Source organism: Lagenorhynchus albirostris, chromosome 7 (assembly GCF_949774975.1).
Source record: "Lagenorhynchus albirostris chromosome 7, mLagAlb1.1, whole genome shotgun sequence".
NCBI lineage: Eukaryota > Metazoa > Chordata > Mammalia > Artiodactyla > Delphinidae > Lagenorhynchus > Lagenorhynchus albirostris.
In genome coordinates this window covers 55,559,824-55,580,814 of record NC_083101.1, presented here as the reverse complement: position 1 = coordinate 55,580,814, position 20,991 = coordinate 55,559,824, and the positions used below count along the sequence as shown (strand labels likewise).

The following is a 20,991-nucleotide window of genomic DNA, read 5'->3' as shown; positions in this document are numbered from 1 at the left end:
CTTAAAAATGAGAGCATTAAAGGGTGCCAGGAATCTAAAGAGTGCTATAGTACCTTTCAATCCAATCAACATTAATAGAAACCATTGCCAGAAAACTGAGTTTACCAAAGAATGAAGATAAAAAATATATATATATCAGATAACATCCTAAGAACCACATAGATATGAACAAACTTAAAATTTGTAATGCAAACAAAAACTAAATTATTTAACAAGTATACATCATAAAATCAATGAAAATTAATCTTTTCGAACTAATTAAATTTCATGATTGTGCTTCATACTATCAATAATAGTAAAAGGAAAAAAGGAAGCAAAACTACCTTAAACATCACTCTTAGAATTCAAGAGTGAAACTACAAGAACACCATTACTAATTATTTAGTCATAAAAAATTAAATAAAATGCCATTTAAGAACAATGGGAAAAGAACAATAGGGTATGACCTTGTTGGCATCAAGTTATTAAAAACTTCCATTTGTATCAATGGGAGAAGAGAAGTGCAAGACCATGTTTCAAATGACTAAAAGTACTTTGCTTCTACTGCCATTCTACTTAAATTAACAAAGAATGAGAACATATCATTGAGGATTACCTGTTCTGTCAGTGTCTCACTTTCTTTATGTTTCCCTCTTGACCACTGAATTCCACCGTTTCCAGTTATTATAATGGTTGCAAAAATCTCCTCACCTGAAGGACCTCTTCCAGGTTCTTTTACTTCAAATTGCTCTGTGTAGAAGGCAGACTGAAGAGTTTCCAGATTTATAAGATACTTAAGTTTCAAGTTTCTGGCAGTGGCTTTGCAATGGCTGAATTGCTCAATAAATCTGCGAAATCTGTACCTTATTCGCTTCCTTGTCAAAATATGATAGTCTTGGATCTTTGCTCGAACACATTTTGGTAAAAATGTCTTGTAGCTAGGGGTAAAGAGCACACACAAGAGCAGAACAAATTGGAAAACAAAATTAAAAGAGAAGTCACCAACTTTCTCCATAATAAGTAAACAGCACAGTAGTCAAATGGAAAAAAGTGACACAGCCACCATCCATATAGTATAAAACCTTAAGGTTTTGTTTGATGATGTGAATGCCTTTACAAATTCTGAGTCACCATAAATTTTTAGAGCAAGAGATGTTAATTTTCTTCCATAATGAAATGAAGACATAGTCTAGTTAACATTGGAGTCTAAAAATTTATTTTCTCTGATTATCTTATATACCAGTTTTTGGCTGTACTCTAAAATGTATCTGAATTCTGGAAATTGTTACATTTTGTTAGATGCTACCGATATACATTAGGTAAACACACTTCTTTTGTATGCATTATTTTTCTCAGGCAAGCTTCAATAACTCCTAATAATTCCTTTGCAATCAAAACATTCCATTTGGAAATGTTCTGAATCTTTTGTACTTCCATCTCTATGTAAAATATCCTAAGGAAGGTAGATAACTTATTTCTCTCCTGCTCCAATGTCTCACAAATGAAAAACATTTTATTTCTGAAGGTACAACTATATTAAATTTCCATGCCTTCACATATGCTAATCCTCCTTCCCATCACCCATCTCTTATCTGGTTAGCTCTTACTCATTCTACAAGTCTCAGCTCAAGCATCATCAAATCCAGGAAACCTTTCTGGACCTCTATAACCTCGTTAGATGCTACTCCCTTTGTATGACAGCATTCTGTGCACCATTCCATAATATCACTTACCACATTCTACCGTACCTGAGTGATGGAGCTGGCTAATGTTTAGAGATTATTGTTACATTTTAAGGATTATTTGTTAAATAGCACTGATTATTAAACAGTGATCATTAAAATTTAACTTAAATAAACTTACAAATTAAGTATATTTAAAATATAGGTAACAATTACTCAAAAGGCATCACTTCCTAATTATTTTACATTTTTAATTTTATTTTACATTTTACTACTATCTATGCTTTTGAGGTATAAATGTCTATCATATCCGAGTGGTGGAAAAGGTTTGCTATTCCTCATCTCTTTTCAATTCCGCATTCAGTAATGTCAGGTTGATACTCTGAAACTGGCCACAGAGAGGGTTTTTAATCCATGGATATCAGCAAAAATTACAAACAAATCAGACTTTTTTTTTTTTTTTAAGAACTGGTTGTTAAACATTTACCAGCATACCACTGCTTACTTACTCCCTTTCCCTCTCTACCCTAATCCACTTAAGGAACTCTCAGTTTTGTACTCAAGTAGCCAAAGCTGCTGGAGAAAGTCATTTGACAAGGTAGATAGGTTGCATCATAAATTCGTAATCACCAATTTCAAATAGGCTTTTATCACTGCCATCACTTTTATGACATTTCTCTGTTTAATTAATTTTCCCAAGTCCCACAACTATGTCAAACCCTCTCCAAAATCCTCAAACCTCCTAGCTTTCTTTTGCCTTAAACCTCAGCTACATTTCTCTTCACTTTCGGCAAATGACTTCACCTCTTTCTTAGGGAGAAAAAGTAAAAAAAGCTTCTCTAAGCAGAGATCCCTCAGTATCTTGCTAGCAAACTTTCATACATCTGCACTCATTCTCTCCTCCTTCCCACTTGCTACAATAAATAAGGTATAAGTCTGTTAAAGCCATTCCTTTGACATGTACTTACCTATACCCCCTCTTTTCCTCTAATATATATCCACCCTCTGGGGAATTTTACCCTATATATTATTTCTCTTCTATCCACAAGTTTTAAAAATACTAATGTTCTTCCTATCTTAAATGTAAAATTTCCTTATCCCTCATCTTCCTCCAGCTACAGCCTATCTGGCTTCTTTTTGAAGTTTATATAGCCATTTCTATTTTCCTTCCTTCCATTTACTCCTTAACTCACCCCAATCTGGCTTCTGTTCCATCATTCCGTAGAAACTTCTCTTGCTAAAATCAAGAAAAACTTCCATGTTGCTAAAACCAAATTCCTTGTTCATTTTACTTGTCATTTTTCAGCAGCATCCAACACTGTTGATCATGCTCTCCTTGAAACTGTCTCCCCTTAGCTTTCCTGATTTTCTTCCCATCTCTTTGGCTACTCGTCAATCTTCTTTACAGGTTCAATCCCCTTTAGCTGGTGATAATTGTTGGAGTTCCTCAAGACTTAATTATGGGCCCTCTTCTCTTCTTATCTACACTTTCTTTCGCACTAGATACTCTATATGCAAATGACTGTGATATCTCTAGCTGTAGCCCAGATCTCTAAGCTCCAGACCCATATCTTCCACAGTCAAGTCAATTTACCCTTATAACATGGATGTCTCAAAAGTGCCTCAAACAATGTGTCAAACCAAACTCATGAGTCCCCCTAACGTCCTCCCCAAAAGATCCTCTTACAGCATTCCCTATCCGAGTACACAGCACTACAGTTCCCCTATTTCCACAAGCCCTAGAAACTCAGGAAATCACCCTCATACCACCTCTCTATCAACCCCCACTATTCAATCCACCTTTGATTTTACCTTCTAAATATTTCTCTAATTTGCCCATTTTCCTCATTATTAACCCAATCAACTGCATCTCCTGGAGGAACTACTGCAATGGCCTTACTCTCTGGTTGACCCACATTTCCATTTTCTCTTCCAACCCTCTGATTTGTTTTCTACACTGGTGTGGAGTCATGGGGATCTTTTAAAAACACAAATCTAATCTTTTTACCCTTGCTTAACACTCTTAAATAGTTTCTTAGTGTTCTTAACCCTATCAACACGTTGCTAAGGTTCTACATAGTCTAGTCCCTGCCTCATCACCTACTAACTCTTTGAGCTCTAGCCATACTGACTCTCTTCATTCTTCCTATGGTCCCTTCTGCTACAAGGCCTCTTCCATGAGCATCTACTCTCCACCTCCAACACTTACCTCTCTCCACCCACTAAATTCTACTCATTTTTCAGATATCAAAAGTCACACTCCTTTCCTTTTCATGGCAATTATATATTTGTAGATAAACAGATATATAAAATTTAATGAAAGTCTTGATAGGATATAGGAGAGCCTCAGTAAGTATAGGGGGAAAAAACTGAAAAGGTTTAAAAATACAATCAGAATACAAATGATTCCTACTTTATCTACTTCTGTCAAAAACTTTAGTTATACCAAGAGCCTTAATAAATTTGGATTACAATTTACATAAACACCAATGGCTACTTGATTTAACAAGGCTTTGAAAGCTTATCTGGACATAAAAAGAAGAGTTTAAGATAACAAACTACAAGTCTTTCCACTTTGATCCCTGGAATAAAGGACCAGACATACATCCTTTGCTAACACCACAGTAATGTATGATTTCTTAAATATAGTGAATCCACTTTGATGTCATGCTATCCGAACCAGACTTGTTAGAAACACTAAAATTTTTCAAGAGACATAGTTATTAACTTTTGAAGCATAAAAACATTTTTCCTGATGTTTTTCTTATATTGAATTTTTAAAGTAGCCTAAAATTCAGGCTCTAAAAGTTCTGAAATTAAGCCTTGCCTTATTATACTATTTTTGTACCATAAAATGAAACCTGCATCTTATTATTACAATTGGAGGAGGCCACTGGAAACTCTAATATTTGCTTAGGTGTCTAGAAAGGGAGTCTAGTGATATGAGGTATATAATATACCTCAGTTGCTATGTAAGTGGCCTTGGCCCTGGCCTAGTGTTTGCAAATTCAGCAGGGTCTCCTTTAAACTCTTTCCATTTTCCAGCTCTCTTCTTCCCACCCTTTAGCAAACCTAGGATTTTAAAGAGCAGATGGAGAATGAAAACAGAAAAATCTTATTTGTTTCCTTTATTTTCTGCACTCCAATACCTAAGCCACAATGTCCAATTAGGAACTGGCATACAAAAGAGTAAGTATCTTATACACACACATGCAAAAAGAGATGTACAAAGACATATTGATATATACAGGTACATATGTACACACAGAGGCATGTGCTCACAGACACAGATGCACCTAACACACAGGCACAGACACACAGAGATGTTATCTTACACGTATTTTTTTTTAAGTCTGGGAAAGAATATGTTTTTAGTTATACTAGTCAGAGATCCATACTCTACTGGATATTTCTAGGAACAAAGAAGCTTATTTCATTCTGCCAAGAACTAATCATTCATCTGTTCTTCCATTATTCCTGAAAATTTTAAAAATGAGTAGAGTTCCTTGATTATTTCTCAGAAATAAGCTGGAAGTGAAAATTTGGAAAACATCAGTGAGTTAAATTACATTAAGAAGTCAAGCAAATCAGGCATGTTTTTCCTTCAGTAGAGGCATAAATTATTTATCTAATATTAAACTATCATGGTACCAAAGACAAAGGAAAATACAGATAAATTAGATTACTTCAAAATTTAAACTCTTGTGCTGCAAATAATACTTTCAAGAAAGTGAAAAGAATCCACAGGATGGGAAAAATATTTGCAAATCATAAATAGGAGAACCTATATCTGGAGACCTGTATTCATAATATATAAAGAACCTTTACAACTCAATAAAAAAATTGAACTGTACAATTAAAATGAGTGAACTTTATGATATGTAAATTATACCTGAATAAAACTGTTTTAAAATATCATGAAATCTTATCAATATAATGAATATCTTCACAGTTTTAAAAGTAAAATAAAGGAAAAATGATGCAGAATTTTGCAGATGCATTTATATCCTGGTAAAGATAATCAGAGAAATACAATTTTTAAACATTCACTTGTTTTAGGACACTAGATTTTGGACAATATTATGGTCTCCAAAGCATAAGTGTTCTATCATAGCTTAAGCCTAGAGATGGCTTCATATTTAAAAACTCATTTTCAGTGGCTCAAAGTTTCTGTTCTTCAACTGTATTCCTTTCAATTCCTTCAGTTTCTATTTATTTATTTATTTTTTTGCGGTACGCGGGCCTCTCACTGTTGTGGCCTCTCCCATTTGCGGAGCACAGGCTCCAGACGCGCAGGCCCGGCGGCCATGGCTCATGGGCCCAGCCGCTCTGCGGCATGTGGGATCTTCCCGGACCGGGGCACGAACCCGTGTCCCCTGCATTGGCAGGCGGACTCTCAACAACTGCACCACCAGCAAAGCCCCTTCAGTTTCTATTAACGACATCTAAGATACTCCTTCCCTCACTCCATTCTACTATGGTCTTACTGTAGCAGGTATTCAATAAAAAGTTGTTAAATGAATGAATGAATGAACGAATGAATAAGTTACTATCCTAAGAGGTGTTTGTCTGTATTTTAATAAAGATCAAGGCATTAGTGGAAAACAGAAATGTTTTCGTTTTTCCTTTAGATGTTGGAATCTTCAAGACACCTCATTGAGTTCCTGAAATCATACCCTACGGCCTGCACCCTTAGGTTAAGGACTACCAGACATCTGAAAATAAAACAAGAATACCTAAAACCAAAGAGGGAAACACAGAAACTGATAACCTGTAAATTGGGTATTTAACTGGTTTGAGGGCACTCAGCAAAGGAGGGACTGAAGCCAGTTATTGAGAAAAGGATTTCTAGGAATAAAAGGAACTTTAACCAGATCATGACGTCCTCAAACTTCTAATCAGGTAAGCATATAATATGTAAAACAAATGTTTAGTCTTCGAACTTCAAAAAAACAATCAAAGCATTCTTATAATAGTCATATATACCTTTAAAAAGAGTGGAAGTTTTATAGCCATTACAGCTGGGCTGTAGGGGTAGTGTTTCAAAAAATCATATAGGCTTGACTGTCAGAATTCAATTTGCAGAAGAATAATTTGGAGAATGTGGATCACTTGTATAAGAATCTGCTGGATCTGTTATAAGATGAGTAAGGTCTGAGGAGCTAATGTAAAACATGGTGACTATAACTGATAATACTGTAGTCTATTATTGAAATTTGCTAAGAGAGTAGAACTTAAATGTTCTCACCAAAAAGAAAAAAAAAAGAAAAATATGTGAGGTGATGGATGTGTTAATAAACTAGATAGAGGGAATCGTTTTACAATGCATATGTATATATACCATGATGTACACTTTAAATATCTTAACAATTTTATATGTCAAATATACCTCAATAAAGCTGAAATTTTAAAAAATCTCCTACAACACTTGTAAAAATTCATATTTGTAGGCATCACCTCAGATTTACTAATTCCAACTTCTTGGGTTAGAGCCCAAGAATCTTCTGTTTTAACAGGAACCTCAGGTGATACTAATTCAAGTAAAATATGGAGAAATACTGACTCAATTATTTATACAATTTGTGCTTACCAGAAATTATGTCTCCAGGTGTTTTTTTCATTCCTTTGAATTTACCTAGTCGTTTCAGAATGAATGAACTAAATAATAAACAGGTGTTGAACACCTATTAAAACCAAGCAGAACCTTGTGGGCTCCCACCCAAGTACAAAGGCTCCTCTTGTATATAAAAAAGCTTAAGTCTCCCAGGACTCCCTCAGTCACAAAGAGCAGGCCCAAGAAATTAATAATTAGGACAATAGAGTCACAGAACCTTTCAGTGTCTGATGTACATTCCTGAGTTGTACAGATACTATAACTGCCACCAGAGGGGAAGAGCTAACTGCATGATGACCAGACTGTGACCATGACATAAGCTGCTCCATCTTGAGACGTACTGAATCTATGGCTAGCACAATTCCAAGAACCAGCCTCAAGAGAATGGGAATAACACTATTGCTCTTAATAATCTGTATCTTTGTGGGCTTCAAAATAATTGTAGCTTGTTCTACCCGTATATGTAAGTGGGCAACTAAAATTGCCAGTAAAGAGATGCTACAGACCCATGCTGACATCTTCTACTCTAAGAATACAGCACACCCTATGTCAGCATGAAGAAGTTACAGAAGACAGACCTTCACCCATAATCCCATAGAAATGGAATGGTGTCTGACAGTGGGGATTTGTAGGCAGCTCTTTGCAGGAAGCAACACTTTGCAGGAAGCAGCTCTCTGCAGGGGACCCCTTTTGTCTTGTCACTTTAGCAAAGCTATATTTTAACCAGCCTCCAGCCCAAGCACATCTTTCAAATCTTTTGATCACCCAACGCCTCGCCTAACCTGTTGATACTTTTCTTGGATTTAAGAAGAAATGAAGAATAAGTAATTAAGAGATGATAAGCTCTTTCCCCCAGCTTCCCCTTCAGTAATCTCATGAGCAAACTGTGTGAAAAAGATAGCATCTAAAGAAAGATCACTAGGAGTCGACAAACTCACATGCAGTGGGAGATGGTGAAGAATGTGACTCCTGCCTCAATGACAGACTGAGATTACTTCCCCTTACTCCCTTTAAAAACTTTCATGGCCGAGCAGAATATTTGGAGGTGGTTGTGGGACACGAATCTGCATTCTTCCCAGGTTGCTGACCTCCAGAATAAAGCAATCTTTCCATTCCTACAAGCACTCGTCTCTCAAGTATTGGCTTTCAAGCAGTGAGCAGCCAAACCCGAGTTCAGTTAACACTATGATATTTTCTGTAGTACTCCAACTCTTTCAGTAATTTCTTTTAATTATACAATAAATAAGTACTCAGAATGTAATGTACTACAGTTAGCATTGCTGTATGGTATTACTTGAAAGCTGTTAAGAAGGTAGATCCTAAGAGTTCTCATCAGAAGGAAAAAATATTTTTTCTTTCTCTTTTTTTTCCATCTACATGAGATGATGGATGTTAACCAAATCTAATGTGATAATAATTTCATTATTATGTACGTCAAGTCATTTTGCTGTACACCTTACATTGTTACAGTGCTATATGTCAACTATATTTCAATAAAACAGGAAAAAGAAAAAGGAAAAAATAATGATTTCTTTTATCTCACGAAGTCCGCGTTACATAAGGAAGAAAAGTTACTCATACAATACTTAATTATTATAAAATCAAAAAATAAAATACCTAGGAGTAAAGTTACCTAAGGAGGTAAAAGACTTGTTTTCAGAAAACAATAAAACACTGATGAGACAAAATGAAGATGACAAACAGATGAAAAGATATACCAGGTTCTTGGACTGGAAGAATTAATACTGTTAAAATGACTATACTACCCAAGGCAATCTACAGATTCAATGCAATCCCTATCAAAATACCAATGGCATTTTTCACAGAACTAGAATAAATAATTTTAAAATTTGTATGGAGACACAAACGACCCCAAATACCCAAAACATTTTATTTATTTATTTTTTTGCGGTAGTGGGCCTCTCACTGTTGTGGCCTCTCCTGTTGAGAAGCACAGGCTCCGGACGCACAGGCTCAGCGGCCATGGCTCACGGGCCCAGCCACTCCACGGCATGTGGGATCTTCCCGACCGAGGCACAAACCCGTGTCCCCTGCATTGGCAGGCGGACTCTCAACCACTGCGCCACCAGGGAAGCCCCCAAAACATTCTTTAGAAAGAAAAACGGAGCTGGAGGAATCACTCTACCTGACTTCAGACTATCCTACAAAGCTACAGTCATCAAAACAGTATAGCACTGGTACAAAAACAGACACACAGAGATCAATGGAACAGAATAGAGAGCCCAGAAATAAACCCACAGACTTATGGTCAATTAATCTATGACAAAGGAGGCAAAACTATACAATGGAGAAAAGACAGTTCTCAGCAGTGCTGGGGAAACTGGACAGCTAGATCTAAAAGAATGAAATTAGAACATTCTCTAACACCACACACAAAAATAAACTTAAAATGGATTAAAGATCTAAATGTAAGACCATATACTATAAAATTCCTAGAGGAAAACGTAGGCAGAACAGTCTCTGACATAAATTGCAGCAATATTTTTTTGGATCCATCTCCTAAAGCAAAGGAAATAAAAGCAAAAATAAACAAATGGGACCTAATTAAGCTTAAAAGCTTTTGCACAGCACAGGAAACCATCAACAAAATGAAAAGACAACCTACTGAATGGGACAAGATATTTGCAAATGATATGACTGATGAAAGATTAACATCCAACATATATAAACAGCTCACACAACTCAACATCAAAAAATAAATAACCCAATCAAAAAATGGGCAAAAGAACTGAATAAACATATTTCCAAAGAGGAAGTGCAGATGGCCATCAGGCACATGAAAAGATGCTCAGTATTGCAAATCATCAGGGAAATGCAAATTGAAGCCACAATGAGATATCACTTCACACCCATCAGAATGGCTATCATCCAAAAAAAAAAAAAAACGCATAACAAATGTTGGAGAGGGAGAATGTAAATTGGTGCTGCCACTGTGGAAAACAGTATGGAGGCTTCTCAAAAAATTACAATTAAAACTACCATAGGACCTAGCAATTCTACTCCTGGGTATACAGCCAAAAGAAACAAAAACACTAATTCAAAAAGATACATGCACCCCAATGTTCACAGCAGCATTATTTACAATTGCCAAGGTATGGAAGCAATGTAAGTGTCCACTAACAGGTCAATGAATAAAGAAGATGTGGTATATACATACGTACATACATACATACACACAATGGAAGACTACTCAGCCATGAAAAAGAATGAAATTTTGCCATTTGCAGCAACACGGATGGACTTGGAGGGCATTATGCTAAGTGAAATAAGTCAGATAGAGAAAGACAAATACTGTATGGTTTCACTTATATGTGGAATCTAAAAAATACAACAAACTAGTGAAGGAAACAAAAAAGAAGCAGCCTCACAGATATGGAGAACAAACTAGTGGTTACCAGTTGGGAGAGGGAAAGGAGGAGGGGATACTATAGGGGTAGAGGGAAAAAAATGATTATGGGATTATATGAAATCATGTGTTTGGAACTTCTGAAAATTGTAAAGCACTATAGAATTTAAAGAATCATTCAATAAAAACAAAAACAACCCACACCAAAAAAAAGTATGGGCAAACACAGAAAACACAAATAACTTATATAAAAACTGTAACTGTTCATATTTATGAATATGGATTTACATAAGGAAATTACCTGACAGAGCTATAGATGTCCAGGGGGGTCTGATCCTTTTCTTTGGCTATTCTCATCATATCTAACACCGCCATCCCAAGACATTCTTCCTGTGTTTCATGAGTAACAGGTACTTTTATCCATCCATGCAAAAAATCATGCCTCCACTAAAGTAAAAAGAAAAGAAATTTAGAAGAAAATATCTCATTAGTTTCACTATCACAGTTTAATCTACTGTTGTATTTTAACCTATAACGTAATTTCCAGAATATATGCATTTAAAAAGAACAAAAACTCCTCCCTTGATTTTGAAACATTTTGCCATAAAATTGTAGTATAAGTTCTTTTGCAAATTGAAACTGATTTAAATTGGGTTCCCAATTATAGAATATATTTATGACATCAATCTATTCACTGTTTATATTTTCAATTATAACTTCTACATCAAAATTACCTAAATTAAAATAGATATTAATTAAATATGTACTGAGTTCCAAATATGCTCAAAGCATTCTACTAAGGACTGTTTTGGCCTTAGTAACATGTGGCCACAGCCTCCAAGGAGACTAAAATGTAGGAGGGACGTGAAACAAGTAAACAAAAAATTATAATGACAGACACTGTATAGTAAGTACCACACAACAGATACCTTAGGAACATAAAAGAAATTGAGATTATATCCAGTAGGGGTAATTAGGGAAGGTTTCACAGAAAATTTTAAATTTTATGTATTCTTTGAACATGAAGACATTTTTGATGAGCACAAAAGAGGATGAGGAAATAGAAGAAATGACACAAAAAGAAAGCACAAGGCATGTTCAGAGATGTGAAGTAGTTTGGTTGGGGCACACAACTGTAAGGGAACAGAGTGAATTAAAACCTGGAAAAGTAAGTTGGGGTCAGACTGCAGGTACCCTTCAATGACTTGATCCTAGAAGCAACACAGAACCATTTTCTTAAAAGCATCTGTTTCTTTTTTTTTTTTTTAATAAATTTATTTATTTATTTTTGGCTGTGTTGGGTCTTCGTTGCTGCATGCGGGCTTTCTCTAGTTGCGGTAAGCGGGGGCTACTCTTTGTTGCAGTGCACAGGCTTCTCATTGCGGTGGCTTCTCTTGTTGTGGAGCATGGGCTCTAGGCGTGCGGGCTTCAGTAGTTGTGGCTCACGGGCTCAGTAGTTGTGGCTCGCAGGCTCTAGAGCGCAGGCTCAGTAGTTGTGGCGCATGGGCTTAGCTGCTCCACGGCATGTGGGATCTTCCCGGACCAGGGCTCGAACCCGTGTCCCCTGCATTGGCAGGCAGATTCTTAACCACTGTGCCACCAGGGAATTCCCAAAGCAGCAGTTTCTAAAGAATCTTTTCTTAAAGCATCAAGCCTGTTTCATTGGTAGAAATAGCAATGACAGAAGTGCTTTAAGAAACTAAAGTATTCAAGGAGACTCTTTAAGAGGCTGCAGTAACGGTTCAGATATGAGATAGTAAGGATCTGATGTAGAGAACAGAAGACAGTAAAAGAGTCTGAAAAAACTGCTAACTTCCTAATTATATATAAAGAATGAAGAAAAGAGAAGTTCCAAGATTTTGATCTGGATGATTTAGGGACATGGATAAAATCAGACTGGACATGTAATGGGGAGAAAGAAAGGGGTAGAAGGTTAAAAGCACCAATATTCTAAAAATAATAGCAATTTTCTTTATAAGAAAGGTAAAAGCCATAATATTGGCTGAAATACCAACCAAGGTTTAAACTAAATAAGAGAAATAAAGGATCTTCTATATTTTATATGGGTATCTCCCTTCTTTGCTATGAAAACATCTCATGAAATTAAAGTTTTACATGAATTAAAAAAATTTTACTAAAAGAAATAAATACGCATTTAAAAGTATATTAGTTTAATATAATATGATATCACTTACAGGCAGCATCTAAAAAACAGGGTACAAATGAACTTATCTACAAAAACAGAAATAGAGTTACACATGTAGAAAACAAACTTACAGTTACCAGGGGCTAAGTGGGGGAGGGATAATACGGGAGACTGGGAATGACATATACATACTACTACATATAAAATAGATAACTAATAAGGACCTACTGTGTAGCACAGGGAACTCTACTCAATACTCTGTAATGGCCTATATGGGAGAATAATCCAAAAAGAGTGGCTATATGTATATGTATAACTGATTCACTTTGCTGTACCTGAAACTAACACAACATTGTAAATCAACTATACTCCAATAAAACAATTTTTTTAATATATTTAACTTTCTATTAACAAATTAGAAACGTTTTTGTATAAGAAAATATATTACTTAAAAGACACAAACCATGAAATAACCAGTATTAACCAAACAAAGGCCTAAATGTTTGTAATACAAAATTAATTCATAGAAGGAGATTTCTTTTTGCTCAATTTCAAATACTTATTTCACCACATATTTGAAAATATGTAAGTAAGTCATTCTGATTAAGAAAGAGCTACAGATTAGTAATGACTAGGTAGATTATTTTTAATAGCTTGCTTTTGTTTCATATACTATGTAGGACCAGAGGATAATAAATTCTGTTTATGAGGATATTCTGTGTAACTCATGACCCAAAGATAAAATTAGTGAGAGCAGTGCTAACAAGATAATCAACCAAATATCCATTAGAGAAAAGTTACAAATGAAATACAGTCCCAAATGCCAAAGCATATTATCTTAAACCAGCCTTCCTACTTCCTACAGTATGTATCAATAAAAATTTTGTTTAATTAAAACTGTAGAAAAGTAGTTTTTCATATGGGTAGCTGAAAACAACATTTGAACCAAGAAATTTTATCTGCATTCAGCCAGAAAAATAAGAAAACAGTTACAGTCACAGAATCAAAGATGAACCAAGAAAGAACACAAAGTAAATATCCACTTTTTGGCTGAACATACATGAATTAATTAAAGGTCACTCACATGGCAACAGTATATTTATTGGCTGAGTAGACAAAGTTGATGATATAAAGACAATCTTCAGTAGAAAAATGAATTTAAAAGGGCCATCTCGGGACTTCCCTGGTGGCTCAATGGTTAAGAATATGCCTGCCAATGCAGCGGACACGGGTTCGAGCCCTGGTCCGGGAATATCCCACATGCCACGGAGCAACTAAGCCCGTGAGCCACAACTACTGTGCCTGCGCTCTAGAACCTGTGAACCACAACTACTGAAACCTGCACGCCTAGAGCCCGTGCTCCACAACAAGAGAAGCCACTGCAATAAGAAGCTCGTGCACTGCAATGAGGAGTAGCCCCCGCTCACAACTAGAGAAAGCCCATGTGCAGCAACGAAGACCCAACACAGCCAAAAAGGACCATCTCACTTTTAGCTTTTATTTGCTTACTGCTTCCAAATCTATCTTTCTACAATACTGTCTTTTATACTGTGCTTTAAAAACTTTAGTGGCTGAACTATTTTTTCAGTTATTTTATAATGTCAACGTTTTCTTACAATCTGGTGATATCACTGATCAAATCTGCTATATTTAGTCTATAATATGCATAAAGTCTAACCTGATATCAATACAATCTGAGAATAAGTTAATTATTACCTTATTTATTTTCTAGGCATGGATTTAGAGAAATAGAAACATTAAGTAATAGAAAATTGCATGTGGTAGTGAGTAGACACAATTTAGGATTCTACTGTGAAATTATTTTGCCATCCTAAATAAGAAAATTCCTCCTAGGAAGACAAAACTGGAAATAACCCATAATTTTTCTAGATCAGAAGTATGAGGGGGGGACCTTGAAGATGGCGGAAGAGTAAGATGCGGAGATCACCTTCCTCCCCACAGATACACCAGAAATACATCTACACGTGGAACAACTCCTACAGAACACCTACTGAAGGCTGGCAGACCTCAGACCTCCCAAAAGGCAAGAAACTCCCCACGTACCTGGGTAGGGCAAAAGAAAAAAAGAAAAAACAGAGACAAAAGAATAGGGACGGCACCTGCACCAGTGGGAGGGAGCTGTGAAGGAGGAAAAGTTTCCACACACTAGGAAGCCCCTTCGTGGGCGGAGACTGCGGGAGGCGGAGGGAGGAGCTTTAAAGCCGTGGAGGAGTGCACAGCAACGGGTGCGGAGGGCAAAGCAGGGAGATTCCCGCACAGAGGATCGGTGCCGACCGGCACTCACCAGCCCGAGACGCTTGTCTACTCATCCACCGGGGCGCGCGGGGCTGCGAGGTGAGGCTCGGGTTTTGGTTTCGGACTGAGCGCAGGGAGAGGACTGGGGTTGGCGGCTTGAACATAGCCTGAAGGGGTTTGTGCACCACGGCTAGCCGGGAGGGAGTCCGGGGAAAAGTCTGCACCTGCAGAAGAGGCAAGAGACTTTTTCTTCCCTCTTTGTTTCCTGGTGCGCGAGGAGAGGGGTTTAAGAGCGCTGCTTAAAGGAACGCCAGAGACGGGCGTGAGCCGCGGCTAAAAGCGCGAACCCCCAGAGACGGGCGCGAGCCGCGGGTAAAAGCGTGGACCCCAGAGACGGGCGCGAGCCGCGGCTGAAAGCACGGACCCCAGGGACAGGCGGGAGACGCTAAGGCTGCTGCTGCCGCCACCAAGGGGCCTGTGTGCGAGCACAGGTCACTATCCACACCCCTCTTCCGCGGAGCCTGTGCAGCCCGCCACTGCCAGGTTCCCGGGATCCAGGGACAACTTCCCCGGGAGAACGCACGGCGGGCCTCAGGCTGGTGCAACGTCACGCCGGCCTCTGCCGCCGCAGGCCCACCCTGCACGCAGTGCCCCTCCCTCCCCCCCGGCCTGAGTGCGCCAGAGCCCCTGAATCGGCGGCTCCTTTAACCCCGTCCTGTCTGAGCAAAAAAAAGACGCCCTCCAGCGACCTACATGCAGAGGCAGGGCCAAATCCAAAGCTGAGCCCCCCAGCTGTGCGAACAAAGAAGAGAAAGGGAAATCTCTCCCAGCAGCCTCAAGAACAGAGGATTAAAGGTCCACAATCAACTTGATGTACCCTGCATCTGTGGAATACATGAATAGACAACGAGTCATCCCAAATGGAGGAGGTGGGCTTCCAGAGCAAGATCTATGATTTTTTCCCCTTTTCCTCTTTTTGTGAATGTGTATGTGTATGCTTCTGTGTGAGTTATTGTCTGTATAGTTTTGCTTCCACCATTTGTCCTAGGGTTCTATCCGTCCATGGTTTTTTAAATTTTTTTTCTTAATAATTTTAATTTTAATAACTTTATTATACTTTACCTTCGTTCTTTCTTTCTTTCCTTCCTTCCTTCCCTCCTTTAGACAACGAATCATCCCAAATTCAGGAGGTGGTCTCTGAGAGCAAGATTTATGATTTTTTCCCTTTTACCTCTTTTTGTGAGGGTGTATGTGTATGCTTCTGTGTAAGATTTTGTCTGTATAGCTTTGCTTCCAACATTTGTCCTAAGGTTCTATCCGTCCCTTTTTTTTTTCTTTTTCTAAATAAGAATTATTTAATTCAATAACTTTATTATACTTTATTTTATTTTACTGTATCTTCTTTCTTTCTGTTTTTCCTTCTTTCCCTCCTTCCTTCCTTCCTCCCTCCCTCCCTCCTTTCTTTCCTTCTTGTCTTCTTTTCTTCTTTACTTATTTCTTTCTTTCTTTCTTCCCTCCTTCCTTCCTTCCTTCCTCCCTCCCTCCCTCCTTTCTTTCCTTCTTGTCTTCTTTTCTTCTTTACTTATTTCTTTCTTTCTTTCTTCCCTCCTTCCTTCCTTCCTTCCCTCCTTTCCTTCTTTCTTTCTTCATACTTCTACTAATTCTCTCTACTTTTTCTCACTTTTATTCTGAGCCGTGTAGATGAAAGGCTCTTGGTGCTCCAGCCAGGAGTCAGGGCTCTGCCTCTGAGGTAGGAGAGCCAACTTCAGGAAACTGGTCAACAAGAGACCTCCCAGCTCCACATAATATCAAATGGCGAGAATCTCCCAGAGACCTCCATCTTAACACCAGCACCCAGCTTCACTCAACGACCAGCAAGCTACAGTGCTGGACAACCTATGCCAAACAACTAGCAAAACAGGAACACAACCCCACCCATTAGCAGAGAGGCTGCCTAAAATCATAATAAGGCCACAGACACCCCAAAACACACCAACACACGTGAACCTGCCCACTAGAGAGACAAGATCCAGCCTCATCCACCACAACACAGACACTAGTTCCCTCCACCAGGAAGCCTACACAACCCACTGAACCAACCTTAGCCACTGGAGACAGACATCAAAAACAGCAGGAACTACGAACCTGCAGCCTGCAAAAAGGAGACCCCAAACACAGTAAAATAAGCAAAATGAGAAGACAGAAAAACAAACACCACATGAAGGAGCAAGATAAAAATGCACCAGACCTAACAAATGAAGAGGAAATAGGCAGTCTACCTGAAAAAGAATTCAGAATAATGATAGTAAGGATGATCCAAAATCTTGGAAATAGAATGGACAAAATGCAAGAAACAGTTAACAAGGACCTAGAAGAAATAAAGATGAAACAAGCACAATGAACAACACAATAAATGAAATTAAAAGTACTCTAGATGGGATCAATAGCAGAATAATTGAGGCAGAAGAACGGATAAGTGACCTGGAAGATAAAATAGTGGAAATAACTACTGCAGAGCAGAATAAAGAAAAAAGAATGAAAAGAACTGAGGACAGTCTCAGAGACCTCTGGGACAACATTAAACGCACCAATATTCGAATTATAGGGGTTCCAGAAGAAGAAGAGAAAAAGAAAGGGACAGAGAAAATATTTGAAGAGATTATAGTTGAAAACTTCCCTAATATGGGAAAGGAAATAGTTAATCAAGTCCAGGAAGCACAGAGAGTCCCATACAGGATAAATCCAAGGAGAAATACTCCAAGACACATATTAATCAAACTGTCAAAAATTAAATACAAAGAGCACAATAAAAGCAGCAAGGGAAAAACAACAAATAACACACAAGGGAATCCCCATAAGGTTAACAGCTGATCTCTCAGCAGAAACCCTACAAGCCAGAAGGGACTGGCAGGACATACTGAAGAGATGAAGGAGAAAAACGTGCAACCAAGACTACTCTACCCAGCAAGGATCTCATTCAGATTTGATGGAGAAATTAAAACCTTTACAGACAAGCAAAAACTGAGAGAGTTCAGCACCACCAAACCAGCTTTACAACAAATGCTAAAGGAACTTCTCTAGACAAGAAACACAAGAGAAGGAAAAGACCTATAATAATGAACCCAAAACAATTTAGAAAATGGGAATAGGAACATACATATCGATAACTACCTTAAATGTAAATGGACTAAATGCTCCCACCAAAAAATACAGATTGGCTGAATGGATACAAAAACAAGACCCTTACATATGCTGTCTACAAGAGACCCACTTCAGACCTAGAGACACATACAGACTGAAAGTAAGGGGATGGAAAAAGATATTCCATGCAAATGGAAACCAAAAGAAAGCTGGAGTAGCAATTCTCATTATCAGACAAAATAGACTTTAAAATAAGGACTATTAGAAGAGACAAAGAAGGACACTACATAATGATCAAGGGATCAATCCAAGAAGAAGATATAACAATTGTAAATATTTATGCACCCAACATAGGAGCACCTCAATACATAAGGCAAATACTAACAGCCATAAAAGGGGAAATTGAAAGTAACACATTCATAGTAGGAGACTTTAACACCCCAGTTTCACCAATGGACAGATCATCCAAAATGAAAATAAATAAGGAAACACAAGCTTTAAATGATACATTAAACAAGACGGACTTAATTGATATTTATAGGACACTCCATCCAAAAACAACAGAATATACATTTTTCTCAAGTGCTCATGGAACATTCTCCAGGATAGATCATATCTTGGGTCACAAATCAAGCCTTGGTAAATTTAAGAAAATTGAAATTGTATCAAGTAACTTTTCCGACCACAACGCCATGAGACTAGATATCAATTACAGGAAAAGATCTGTAAAAAATACAAACACATGGAGGCTATACAATACACTACTTAATAATGAAGTGATCACTGAAGAAATCAAAGAGGAAATCAAAAAATACCTAGAAACAAATGACAATGGAGACACAACGACCCAAAACCTATGGGATGCAGCAAGAGCAGTTCTAAGGGGGAAGTTTATAGCAATAAAAGCCCACCTTAAGAAGCAGGAAACATCTCGAATAAGCAACCTAATCTTGCACCTCAAGCAATTAGAGAAAGAAGAAGAAAAAAACCCCAAAGCTAGCAGAAGGAAAGAAATCATAAAAATCATATCAGAAATAAATGTAAAAGAAATGAAGGAAACAATAGCAAAGATCAATAAAACTAAAAGCTGGTTCTTTGAGAAGATAAACAAAATAGATAAACCACTAGCCAGACTCATCAAGAAAAAAAGGGAGAAGACTCAAATCAATAGAATTAGAAATGAAAAAGGAAAAGTAACAACTGACACTGCAGAAATACAAAAGATCATGAGAGATTACTACAAGCAACTCTATGCCAATAAAATGGACAATCTGGAAGAAATGGACAAATTCTTAGAAATGCACAACCTGCCAAGACTGAATCAGGAAGAAATAGAAAATATGAACAGATCAATCACAAGCACTGAAATTGAAACTGTGATTAAAAATCTTCCAACAAACAAAAGCCCAGCACCAGATGGCTTCACAGGCGAATTCTATCAAACATTTAGAGAAGAGCTAACACCTATCCTTCTCAAACTCTTCCAAAATATAGCAGAGGGAGGAACACTCCCAAATTCCTTCTACGAGGCCACCATCACCTTGATACCAAAACCAGACAAGGATGACACAAAGAAAGAAAACTATAGGCCAATAAAACTGATGAACATAGATGCAAAAATCCTCAACAAAATACTAGCAAACAGAATCCAACAGCACATTAAAATGATCATACACCATGATCAAGTGGGGTTTATTCCAGGAATGCAAGGATTCTTCAATATACGCAAATCTCTCAATGGGATAAACCATAGTAACAAATTGAAGGAGAAAAACCATATGATCATCTCAATAGATGCAGAGAAAGCTTTTGACAAAATTCAACACCCATTTATGATAAAAACCCTGCAGAAAGTAGGCATAGAGGGAACTTTCCTCAACATAATAAAGGCCATATATGACAAGCCCACAGCCAACATCATCCTCAATGGTGAAAACCTGAAAGCGTTTCCACTAAGATCAGGAACAAGACAAGGCTGCCCACTCTCACCACTGTTATTCAACATAGTTTTGGAAGTTTTAGCCACAGCAATCAGAGAAGAAAAGGAAATAAAAGGAATCCAAATCAGAAAAGAAGAAGTAAAGCTGTCACTGTTTGCAGATGACATGATACTATACATAGAGAATCCTAAAGATGCTACCAGAAAACTACTAGAGCTAATCAATGAATTAGGTAAAGTAGCAGGATACAAAATTAATGCACAGAAATCTCTGGCATTCCTATATACTAATGATGAAAAATCTGAAAGAGAAATCAAGAAAACACTCCCATTTACCATTGCAACAAAAAGAATAAAATATCTAGGAATAAACCTACCTAAGGAGACAAAAGACCTGTATGCAGAAAATTAGACACTGATGAAAGAAATTAAAGATGATACAAATAGATGGAGAGATATACCATGTCCTTGGATTGGAAGAATCAACATTGTGAAAATGACTCTACTACCCAAAGCAATCTATAGATTCAATGCAATCCCTATCAAACTACCACTGGCATTTTTCACAGAACTAGAACAAAAAATTTTGCAATTTGTATGGAAACACTAAAGATCCCGAATATCCAAAGCAATCTTGAGGACGAAAAAAGAAGCTGGAGGAATCAGGCTCCCTGACTTCAGACTATACTACAAAGCTACAGTAATCAAGACAGTATGCTACTGGCACAAAAACAGAAAGATAGATCAATGGAACAGGATAGAAAGCCCAGAGATAAACCCACGCACATATGGACACCTTATCTTTGATAAAGGTGGCAGGAATATACAGTGGAGAAAGGACAGCCTCTTCAATAAGTGGTGCTGGGA

At 37.5% G+C, this 20,991-nt stretch overlaps 1 protein-coding gene across 2 annotated transcripts in view; it reads right to left on the bottom strand.

The window, feature by feature from the left end:
- Window positions 1–20,991, bottom strand: part of JAK2 (Janus kinase 2) — a 166,543-nt gene that overhangs the window by 35,742 nt on the left and 109,810 nt on the right. The window contains exons 6-7 of one of the 2 annotated variants that reach the window (XM_060155041.1): window positions 10,944–11,089; window positions 596–917 (exon numbers count right to left, since the gene is read on the bottom strand). In XM_060155041.1, coding sequence (XP_060011024.1) covers window positions 596–917; window positions 10,944–11,089 — 468 coding nt within the window. Of the gene's footprint in view, window positions 1–595; window positions 918–10,943; window positions 11,090–20,991 lie in introns of those variants that run through there. The other variant, XM_060155043.1, reaches the window with a different exon arrangement.